General features: G+C 35.9%; 3 protein-coding genes across 3 annotated transcripts; 2 read left to right on the forward strand and 1 right to left on the reverse strand.

Annotated features, from left to right (window-relative positions):
- Positions 1–680: 680 nt before the first annotated feature.
- Positions 681–2,465, reverse strand: LOC132549316 (uncharacterized). Its single transcript, XM_060213240.1, has 2 exons — positions 2,375–2,465; positions 681–1,048 (listed from the first exon to the last, which is right to left on the reverse strand). Exons 1-2 carry the CDS (start codon positions 2,463–2,465, stop codon positions 681–683), a joined length of 459 nt encoding a protein of 152 aa, XP_060069223.1.
- A 2,676-nt stretch (positions 2,466–5,141) lies between these two features.
- Positions 5,142–7,064, forward strand: LOC132549317 (uncharacterized). Its single transcript, XM_060213241.1, has one exon. The coding sequence runs from the start codon at positions 5,142–5,144 to the stop codon at positions 7,062–7,064; it is 1,923 nt and encodes a 640-aa protein (XP_060069224.1).
- A 2,014-nt stretch (positions 7,065–9,078) lies between these two features.
- On the forward strand, positions 9,079–11,091 carry LOC132549318 (uncharacterized). The gene has a single exon (XM_060213242.1). The coding sequence runs from the start codon at positions 9,079–9,081 to the stop codon at positions 11,089–11,091; it is 2,013 nt and encodes a 670-aa protein (XP_060069225.1).
- Positions 11,092–12,208: the final 1,117 nt, after the last annotated feature.

The raw sequence follows: 12,208 nt of genomic DNA on the forward strand, positions 1-12,208 counted from the left end.
TTCATTTCACGGACTGTTATTAATCACGTGACAATCTTGAGAACGACAGGTCACTCAATTTTTATTTTAAAAAATGTTTACATTGAAGATAATCAATAGCTAATTGAGTTGTCAATAATCTATTTAATCATAATGTTTAGATAAAATTACTTTAATGATTATTTTAATGTTATAATCCCCACTTGTTTCTCCTTCCTTGTATTATTTTGAATATATGATCAAACACTGTACCGAATTTATCAAAATAAACAATGTTGATACATTTTGAACCAGAACACATAGATTATGCCTTTCGATAAAATCTCTTTCTATAGGACAATAGTATATTACATGTACAATGTACGAGGAAACATCGTTTAACTCGAAACAGTTTGGCTCTCGACCTCCACGCCAGGTATCACTAACGGGCAAATTAAAAATACATAAGCCCCATACTTATTTAATATCTGAAATATCTGCCTATCAGACTTAGCAAATTTGTATGGTACTGACACCTTCACCAGTGGTAAACAAATCTAGATCACGTAATCATAAATCAGAAAGAAACTAAATGTATAGGTATTCATATTCGACGAAGAATTCCATAAGGTTCCGGATAATCGAGACAAATGAATGCGTAGATACTGCTTTTATGAAGACACCTCCCTATGACTTTTGTTAAAAAAAAAAAAAAAAAAAATCTATGTAGCCAAATTGCTGTACCCTGAGCGCCGACGACAGTAGCATGCAATTCCAAACATTATCAGTGCGAGACCAGCACCAAGGGCAATGCCACCGGCGAACGATCCGCCGTCAAAGCCGGAAGAAGAAGCGCTCGTTGTCGTTGAGAGTGGTAATTCCGTTATAGTTACTGGATTTGTTTGTGTCGTTTGTCCGGAAGTTACGGTAGACCCCGTGTAGTTGGCAGAGTGTTCTGTCGTTATCAGTATAGTGGTGTTGTCTACCGGAAGTGTAGCTGTAGTACCGTTGTCACTGGGCGGAAGTGTGGTGGTTGCGTTATTGATAGGGAGTATGCTCGAACTGTCGGTGGTTATGCTCGTTATGTTTTCTGTGAATATCAAAGAACAGAATATTTACACTAGGGAACAGTATCCCTTTCTAATACATTTGTATCCTACAGTTATGTTGTGTAGTTGGATAATCGTATGAAGCCAACGAGATTCCAACGACAGAGCAGAGTCTCGTCCGAACTTGAGACTCAAATGGCAGAGCAGAGTCTCTTGGGTTTCCGACGATGCATTAACGTACAGTTCACTAAATATTCAATGATCAAATACGATACCATTTAATAAAAATGTAATTATAGTTGAGAGGACGGGGACTTGATAATGAAATGTTACCGTCATGTATAGTATGACCCTTTCTGTTATGATTAGACTCGTAAATCTATGGATTTGATGTACCATAGAGAGGTGTCCATTTTGAGAGAGTGTTGCTCTATTAATGAAATATGAAAATGTATTTAACAACTTCTCATGCCCCTGTGCTATGGTATGTATCGTTATAGCACGGAGCTATCTCAGTCAATCACTAACACACTAGACCAAGGGTCAGTTCAACTCATAGAGATATAGGTGCAGTTACCACAGGCTTAATCTCTTATACCTGGACAGAATTTAAATACGATATTGAACACCGATATCATCAGGTGTTATTTCTAAATTGGGCGGGGATGAGGCACGGCGACCTTTGATGGATCTTAAATTCTTAGGCAACGTTATCAATCATGCCCGATTTGCATGGTCACTTATTTCGAAGTACTTGCGCAATTACTGCGTTAACAGAAAGCAAATTGCTTAAGTTAAATACTTAATTATGTAGTATTTGAAATTTGATAGACATAAAATAGTGAATATGTTTTGTTCTTTACTGAAACGCACGTGATTCTTTTTTCAATGAAACCAGCCATTTGTTACGGGGGAAAATCTTTTTAAAAATGGGATGAAAACGTCATAAACTTCTAGTCACTTTGACCAAACTTAATCGGCATATATTGTAGCCAAGTTATTGCAGTTAAAAGTAAAACATTCACAGATTAACGGGGTATCTGGTCGTTGGAATACAAGGCTCGCTGAGAATAGGAGACTTTGGAGGCTTTGTAAAACTAGGATTATTGTGCCTGGTCCCTAATAACACATACAATAATATACCTTAAGGTTTCATTTCGTTCCACAAACAAATATCTGTACTTTTTAGATAATACAATTCAATTGGACTACTTGAATAAACTTTGTAACTCGATGAATTTACCTAAGTTACGTGTATATCAAAGTTTAACAGGTACATATATATGTACTAATTGGTGTCAGAAATTATAACTGAAAACATATCAAACTGTTATACCGCCTATGTTTCTGCCGACACACAGACTTACCATAACTGGATGTAGTAGATGCTGAGAGAACTGGAGAAACAATGACATTTAAGACAATAACTGCAAACGAAAGACGATAATCCATTCTCATTTCGTCAGGTAACGTCTACAAATAATCACTTCAGTTTAACACTTAAACCGATGATATTTATAAATATTATTCCAGTGAATGGCCAAGAAAATCACCATCAACGTCATCGAACACTTACAGACCAGAGTATGTATAATCACGTGTGATATAATCACGCCCCTACATTATCAGAGCACGCTGGTACGTACATGTATATATCTTATCAACGGTAAATAAGATAAACACATCGTCAATTTTCAGGTCCTGATTCGGATCCTGTGACAGCATCATGGATATAACTTATATAGTTTAGTGAAAGGATTCAGTTTTTCTTTTGTATTTTTTTTGTCAGAAAACTATACATGTATGTTAATACTATAATATAAATCTGTGTATTTTTTGCGTCAATTGTTGAGTAAATTTCCTGATATATATACCGAACGACCATCGACAGGCGGAAAGCAGCCGAAAGCCGCTTCTTCGTAAGTACATTAATTTGTATCAAATGCTTTAAAGATTAAAAAAAGGACCGAAAACGTTATTTGAAGTCAGCGAAATTTGAAACTAAAATTAAAATATAGTTGCAATATATGATGTTTGTCAAATTTATGATCGTCATTCCTTTCGAGATATCTTAGATTACTTTGATAACGATAACGCCTTCTTTCAGCGATAATTAACCCCCACACCCCCCACATACCCCACACACCCCACCCCACCCCTCCGAATTTTTCCTAAAAAATATTAAGGTGAATTTGAATGACTTAGGCAATGATTCAATGTGAAAGTCTGCTATGGATAGTGCAAAAAGCACACTGGTGAATAGTGCATTTCAATACAAACAGGGTTAGATACTTTATATTAGTGAAATAAAATGTGTAAACCGGTGATATATTACAGGTTGTCATTACTTGGGATTATATATCAGTTCTTGGCGGATGTCGACGGTGAAGCAGCCGGGTGCCCTTGTGGTACACCAAGTATTATCAGTCTTGTGCTTTTCACAGGATCTCCATATGAATAATTTGTCCTCATCCCGTCAATTTATTTCAAACTACGATTTTGATAATATGCTGTATTGTCCCTTTTGTTTGTGACACTTTACTTTTAGCTATTTAAACTGATCATATGTGGTTATTATAGGAAAACTAACACAGTTTTTTTTACGCAAATGTGTAAATCTACTCATAGAGGAAGATGGACGAGTGGTTAAAGTATCTCACCATTTTTATAGTCGCCGGGTACTGCCACAGAGCGGTAGTTTCACTACCCAAACCTGGCACGCCGTCCTTAAATTAACCTGGCTGTTAGTAAGACGAAAAGCAACACTTATCTAATAAGTCTTATTATATAACAACATTTCCATACGCCGCCCTGTGAGTGTCTTTCTTCTACATGCAATATCAGTAATTTGAATTGGTGATACCAATAGTCATTGATGTCTTGAGATATTCATTGATATCATTAAATGCTTATTGAAATCACTGTATTGCATGAATTGCCGATATCATGAATTCAGTGATATTATAAATCGGGATTTGTAATATCTATAATTCATTTAACGTATTCAAATTAATGATATTGATAATTCAATAAAAAATATCGAAAATTCGAATTTGTGATTTCAGATTTTGAAGACCTCAAATAGCGTCCAAAGAAGAGCGTATGTATTTATCTTCAAATTGTGATATAATCATTAGAATTAGTGGTATCAATAATTCGATTAAGTGATATTATTAGATATTTATTGATATCATTAGATAATTACTGATATCAATTAATCAAACTAGCACTATCACAGTTTGTAGATTATTAAATGTACTGGCTATCCGTACAGGCGGCAGCACTTAAGTTTATTACTGGATACTGAAGGCAAGTATTTGTATCAATACACGAAAATACTCTACTCGTATATATATTTTTTTTTTGAGTGAATTTTGGTACCACTCCATCTTTTTTTTCATTTTCACTTGTGTTTACTAGTAAATTTTACTAACTCATTATACGTAACGAGTAGATTGACATCGTGTCTCTAATGTATTTTGAAGGTTATACAATCCTTTCTTATTAAAAATCTTCTGTTATACTTACTTCATTATCATTGCTATTATCTGTGATCACACCTAATGCTGCTTTGTCCGTGGTCGGAATCCTATTACAGTTTCCCTGTCGTTTCTGTTGTCGCTAATTGTTAGATAATGTTATAAGGTTATTAAATTACGAATGTTCCTAAAGTGGAAATCGTTTAGAAGATATGCTCGCTCGAAAAATAAAGCTTAGAAGTGAACTGAACGAGAAATAGACACGAAACAATTTTTTAAGGTTATGTCTGAAACATGGCCAATATAAACACAACCGTACCTTTTATTGATAATCAGCTACTCTGTTGTTGTTGTTGTGTTAGCGCTTTCGTTTTGTTCAGTCGTTCAGAACACACGTCTCTGTAACATTGCACTCTTTACAATACACTAGCATTTAGCAGAGCTTTGTGTATTTTTATTGAAGAATTAAGGCACTATTTAATAGGATAAAAGTATTGTCGATGCATTATATGGCGAAGTTGCAAAAAGGTTTATTTTACCTTTTCTATTTCTGTATTTAACACGCAAGTCCACAGACAAATTTATACACCTACAGACAGGGCGAGTCATGCCTGGAAGGTATGTATACATGTGTCCGCTGTGTGTTATATCAAAGATGGCGGACGGTCACAAAGAGGAAATGAAATTGCTTTGCGTGAAATCAGTATCGATTTTCATGGAAAAGGTAACAAAAATGATACCTAGAGTGAAGCTGAGAGACTACACCATGCAGTGTATTGGATGTGTACCGATGACTTATCTGGGTAGCCAGGCTGAGTGTATTCATGGTCTTAATTCAGACACTGATATTATGTACGAGTGTCAGACCGTTAAAGTCATACAGAACTCCGACCAGACTAGAAACATGGCTACCGTGCCGTCTGACTATGATGCTGTGGTGATGTTCGACTCTGCTGGAACACCAGAAGGGTACACAAAGCTAAAACTATTCAGCATTCGACCAGATGAATCATACACAGAGATAGATGTACCATTGTTATGTGTAGATGGGTTCCTATCTAATTGTCTGGTGTCAGGATTCTGGAAAGACCGCCTCGCAAGACGGGACCTGTTTCCTTCACACGGAATGAAGACAGGTCTTTACACACACGGTCCATGTATTACATTTAAGTACACAGGTATGGAAAATCGACTCGACACCGACATTGATTCTGTGTTTACTTTGCAATGTGACTGGCCTGAACAGGCAAGGGGATGGCTTACAAGACAGAGGAACTATAATTGGCCAGGCAAGGACCTTAAAAACAAAATAGAGTTCATAGGATGTCATCTTGTTCCGATAGGACACACGTTATCACATCAAAGAGACATCGAATGGAGAATTTCATTCAACAAACCAGAACGAGAGCTTGTGTGGTCATTCAATGGTACGCAGTTTGCATGTGTTGACTTCATGAAAATATTCTTTCAGGTGAAAATCAGTCCAAACTTTCCTGACCTCTTTCCGTCGTATTTTATTAAAACCGTTATGTTTTGGATGATTGAAGAATCAAATCCAACTTTGTGGGAACCAGAAAACCTGTGCAGATGCCTAGAGGAGTTACTCTGCCGTATTATCATTTGCGTTGGTAAAAAAGAAATAAGGAATTACTTTATTCCGTCAAACAACATGATGGACATCAAACCAGACGATAGGCTTGATGCATTACTCGTAGAGCTGATTCAATTTCAAAAGTTAGGACTTGACAAATGGAAGCCTATTATGAGAGCCAGAATCGACGAAAAAGACGAAAATGACATATATTTTTATCATGTCAAAATCAACGCATTATCTACCATACGACATTATACACTTAACTTACTTTCATCAACAGACTATCAGGAATTTGATCTTTGTCTCGCACACATCAACAGAAGCATTGAATATGCTGTTGCACAAGAACTATCAAAGGATATATGGGAAATATTTCGTGTGGAAATTCAAACCATTCAACGATTCCATGAACACTTAAAAACGGTAAACGAATCATTTCTTGAATCGAAAACGGAAAATAAAATGGTTGCTGTTGACAAACTCATTTTGTTCTTACAAGGACAAAAGAAGGCCTACCTTAGCTCCGGATGTCTTCAGTTGGCCACATTGTATTTATACCAGGGAAGATATATAGAGGCACGGGAAGTCTTGGATGATCTGTTATCGAGTTGCAATGACTCAATTGTCCACTATACATTTCATAGTCGGGACAAAAAACCAAAAGACGCAGATTATGAGATCAAATTTCCAAGACCAAGTTTGGAAGACACCCTCAGGAGGTTTATAATATTCGACACGTATTACCTACCCGTTTTAAAAGCACTGTATCCAACAACAATCCAAGCCGTTCTACAAAGAACTAAATCTGTTTTGTTTATTAGTCCACTGTTTTCCTGTTATTTGTTAAAATTTCATTGCTATATGGCAGAAGGGAATGAGGAGGCAGCAGTTGAAGTCTCAGGACAACTCATGAAGTCTGCTGAAGCCGATCAAATTACAACACATCGGGACCTTGCTTTAGAATGTTCAGCGATGATCACATGAAGTACAAGCTAATGAGAGTGCAATGTCAGATTACTATAATATTATGTTGTAAATCATATCGGTTTTATACATGTCATTTAATAAACCAATCAATGCCGTAACGATTATGAAAGTTGAGTGTTTTGTTTTAAAATGCCATCATGTCAACATAATTATAATTCAAACAAATATTCAATAGAAAAAAGGGGGAGGGGGCAACATTTGGATAAAAGAAAGATTTACATGGAGACTTCTGAAAAAAAGTAAAAGGAGAAGGAGACCCAGTGTTCCGGAAGAGTAAACGTATTCTCCTTCATCTATCAGCATCTTCCATCTTTTGAAACTTTGTGCTACTAGTTTGTCTGTCAGTTGACCTCTTGTTCAAAAATCGTGATAATGGGAACAGACCATTCAATACAGAATCAACTGCGACATATTAACACCATATGTTTGGCATGCAGGAATGTTGCTATCCAGAAATGGAAAATTAACGATAAGGAAATAGAAATCATCACGCTTATCATACTGGTTAACGGAAAGCTGTCCATATTAGTTTCGTTGAAGGAAGATCGAGAAAAGCGTCTAATGTAGAAGAGTCTTCGTTTTTTCGATTTCTAATTTTAATGGGTATATACGATTGACTTGGTCAACATATTTCTTGTAATTAAAATACAAGACGTCATCAATATATAATATTTAATTCACTAAGGTAAAGAAGAGACAAAATCGGGACCGAACAAAACATTTAGCTTATCTAATGTATTCGATTCAAGCGTGCAAGACACAAGAGAGTTTTACTGTATCTGAAAGTGAAATTAAACGACTTGGCAAGGTTTAAGTGACCTGTTTTGATGAGCTCTTCAATAAATTTAGCATATTTTGAAAACAGAGTAACAAGTCAGCCAACAGAGGGGCATGGTTAGTCCCCATAGGTATAGGTATACCAATAGTCTGTTAGAAGATCTTTCCACCAAACTCGACGAAGATGGTTTCAACCACCAATTCGATCATTTTTATGACAACTTTAAATCAAACTTCATGATATTTCTGCTTTGATTTGGACGTAAAATTCACAACCACATATTTGTAACGCCGTCCACCTTTCTTGGAAGAGAAAACTGCCATAACAAGAGAACGAAGACCATCATTCAGTCTATAATGGGGTATGTTGGTGTACGGGGTGGAAAATCTTTTTTTTTTATAGAAGAAACGTTTTTAGAAGAGGGCATTGGAAGTTGATCAAAAGGTCTAGGAGTTCTTTAAAATCCACTTAGTACTAAAACCTTTGGTAGCACGAATACCACATTTTGTATGTATGTATAAACTATAAAGATTCTACACGTGATTGTTGATATCTTTTTTATACGAGGCAAAAATGCCTTCCATTTATAATGATATTCAAACAATATGAATCATTGTATATACATTTTTAATAATGCATTTTTATCATCTAGATTATCATGTATTAGTATTCTCTAAGTTCACTGAATTTTTATTTAATAACAATTATTAGGTATGACCTCAAATTAAATGACATATAGTGAAAAGAAGGTAATACATTCGAAGATTCAATTGTGTGGTTGTAATGGAGACAATAGCTCGAGATTTACTTGATCATATGACAAGATTTATTTTGAGACTCCTTTTTAAGCTAGCATAAACAAAAATATTTCTAGGCTCCTTTCTTAAACTTTAACACAAACATAATGTCATGCTTGATCATATCTCAGGCCATAAATGTACAAATAGTTATTTTGTTGATCTTCAGCGAAGTAAAACGTACGCTGAGTCATAGCTTCAATCGAAATACCAAACCTGGCACATATATTACGGATGACAATAGCCTTGACGTAATATATTTATTTTAAGATTTCGTTAGTCACTGCGTAATATTATAATACACCAGTACATGCTATAAATCGGTAGCCACTTTGGAGGTGCGGTACATGGGTATATGTACGCTTTAAAACCGCAACTCTCTGCGTGTATGATCCTTAGATAATGTAAACTTTGCTTTGGATTCCATATCATGAAAATGGAAGATATTTGTTCAAAAGCGGTGGCATTTTTTATGGAAGAAGTACAAAAGATGATCCTGAGGCAGAAACTGATACAATTTGTTATTCAGGACATACGTGGATTACCAATGTTTATGTCCGGCAGCCGAGCCGAGTGTATTCAGGGGCTGGACTCCGACACTGATATCATTTATGAATCTACAACTGTGAAGGCAACAGTTAGCACTGAACGAGCACGTCTTCTAAAGGATAGGTATCTGGAAAATACATTGCCTTTAAAGAGGGTGCAATATAACTACTATGCTATCGTAGTAATGGATACGATGGATATACATCCTGGCTATACAAAAGTCAAAGTTTTTGATATTAAACAAAACACTTCACAAACTACCATTGATGTTAAATCGCTTTGTTTTGATGATACAGAATATGTTTCAAGCGCACAGACGTCCCAATATTGGAAGGACAAAATAGCACAAGGACATATATTTCCATTTCGTGGTATGCATACAAAATTTCAACCCCATGGTCCATGCATAAAATTTCAATTCGGAGGACTGGAACAGATACACGAAATAGACACGCTGTTTTCTTTGAAATGCGATTGGCCGGTAGCCGCTGACGAATGGCTAACAAGACGCTGTGAACACCAATGGCCTGACTTAAAGACAATAGAGAAGATACAGTCGATGGGCTGTAGTTTGGTTCCTATTGGACACGCAGATTCGCCAGAGAAACACCTGGAATGGAGGATATCTTTTAACAAGGCGGAGAGAGAGCTCGTTTGGTCTTTCAATGGCACTCAGTACGCTTGCATTTATTTCATGAAAATTTTCTTCCACGCGAAGATAAGACCAAAGTTTCCAGATGTTTTCCCATCTTACTTCATCAAAACTGCAATATTTTGGTTGATAGAGAAATCACCAACTGATTTTTGGAAACCAGAAAATCTCCATATGTGTCTTGAGAAATTGCTGGAGCAGATCATCACTTGTGTGGCAAAAAAAGAAGTACAAAATTATTTCATCCCAGAAAACAACATGATTGACACTAGATCAACAATGCGTTTAGAACAACTTCATTCTGAGCTGCTGATTTATGAAAAGCTGGGACCCACAAAATGGAGAGATGTGATCAAAATGAGAATTGAGGAAAAGGATGAAAATGACGTGTACGTTCATCATGTCGAAATTAATTCACTATGTAATGTGCGTCATATTTCTTTGAACGTCCTCAACACATTGGAGTCAGACACATTTTCAGCACGTTTAGAGCACATCAATGAGAAGTTAAAACAGGCCAAAGGAAAAGGTCTCTTTCAGAACTCGTGTTTACTGTTACAACAGGAAATAGGAACATTTTTGTCTATACACAACTTTCAAAGAAGTTTCTCAGAAAATGACGCGACAAAAGAAGGCGACGCTCTTCAGACATCGCTTGAAACACTGGCTGACACGTCTTTTTGTTGTGGTCGATTGATGCTAGCAACATATCATTTATACCTCAAAAGATTCAATGAAGCACAAGGTATTGCTGCCGATGTCATCAGAGGCTACAACAACACAATTGTTCATTACTCGTTCTATAACAGAGACAAAACTCCCAAGGATGAAGACTTCGTCGAGATGTTTCGCCAAAAAACGAGCTCTTTTCGAGAAACTTTAAAGCATTTCATAGCGTTTGACGTTGTATGCCCTCCTCTTTTGACACAATTTTACCCAGAAGCTGTTCAGAGTGCCATGTCGAAATTCAATGAGGTTTTGTTTATCAACCCTTTGTTCTATGCATATGTACTACATCTACATTGCTCTATTGAATTGGGAAATTCCATCCGAACTTCGAAAGTGGTAGATGATTTGGTTTCATTCATGGAAAAGAACTCCAAAACTTTCCGACAAACACGGGACTTCCCATTATGTTACATAACAGGAAAATGCCTACATCTCGTTGGCAGGACAGAAAAAGGCAATGAGTATATGACAATGGGTTTTGAAGGTAAACATACTACAGCACTTTTAATATTAATATGATACAAAATTTTGTACTTCGGAAATGTATTTGGGTAACATTTCAGTGATGATAAGAATGAATTATGAATTATAATGAATTATACAGTATTTTATCGGAAGACTTCATATTTGATTGCTATTCTGTAGCATTTACTTGGTTAATACAATATTAACAATGATAAATTAAGTGTTAGTATGGATTTTACTAAAAAGAAAACTTTAAGACAACAAAATTTTAACTTGTCAATATAATTATAATCCAAACTGAAATTCGATAAAACTAGAGCAAAATATGAAGTAAAGAAAGATTTACTCGAAGATTCCTGAAAAAGGAGAATAAGACCATTTGTTCTGAAATTGTAAACGTTGTCTTATCCTTCATTGACGACACTGCCCATGTAAATCTTGGCGAATCCAAATAAGTAATGTCAGGTTCACATATGAGAACAAGGTATACAGCAGCAGAACCAGAAGGCAAACTAAAGAGCACCAACGCGTTATGCTTCATCTCGCACAAAGAAATAGAATCTTTCTCAGTTAGATTCCTATGATGACCTTAAAACCCATTCGTAAGTTTTCAGAATAGACCCTTCAATAAGGATGAGGCTATTCAGAGATGGAAAAATCACAATAGGGAAAAATGAAATCATCACGCCTACCATACAGTTTGGTGGAGAATTGTACATGCTGATTTCGTTGTAGGAAAAGATCGAGAAGAGCGTCTAACGAGACCATTCTGCCGTGTATTTGATTTCAATTTCTGGTGGGTGTATACCATGGGTGTTTTTTTTTTCATTATTTATGGACAATATATCAGAAAGTGAAATTAAACGACTTGGCAAGATCTTTTTGACCCATTTTGATAAACTCTTCGATAAATTAAGAGGGACACAGTAAGTTGTGTTAAAATGGTTTTGACGCAATGCAACAATAATTGGTTTCTCAAATTTACATAGTCATTGTTTCAATTAACCAAATAGTTTGTTGGCTTTTCAAACCACCATACATGTAGATATAAATACTATTGTTGTTTATGCTGAGAGGAAAAGCTGTTATATATTTTAATTTAGCTACGGAACAACGAGGCAGCAAACGATCACGAGAAGATGATGTCTCGCCCTCTGACGATGTCAAAATT

This window comes from Ylistrum balloti, unplaced genomic scaffold (assembly GCF_031769215.1).
Source record: "Ylistrum balloti isolate Yb309-2 unplaced genomic scaffold, AGI_CSIRO_Ybal_v1 Utg370054, whole genome shotgun sequence".
Taxonomy (NCBI): domain Eukaryota; kingdom Metazoa; phylum Mollusca; class Bivalvia; order Pectinida; family Pectinidae; genus Ylistrum; species Ylistrum balloti.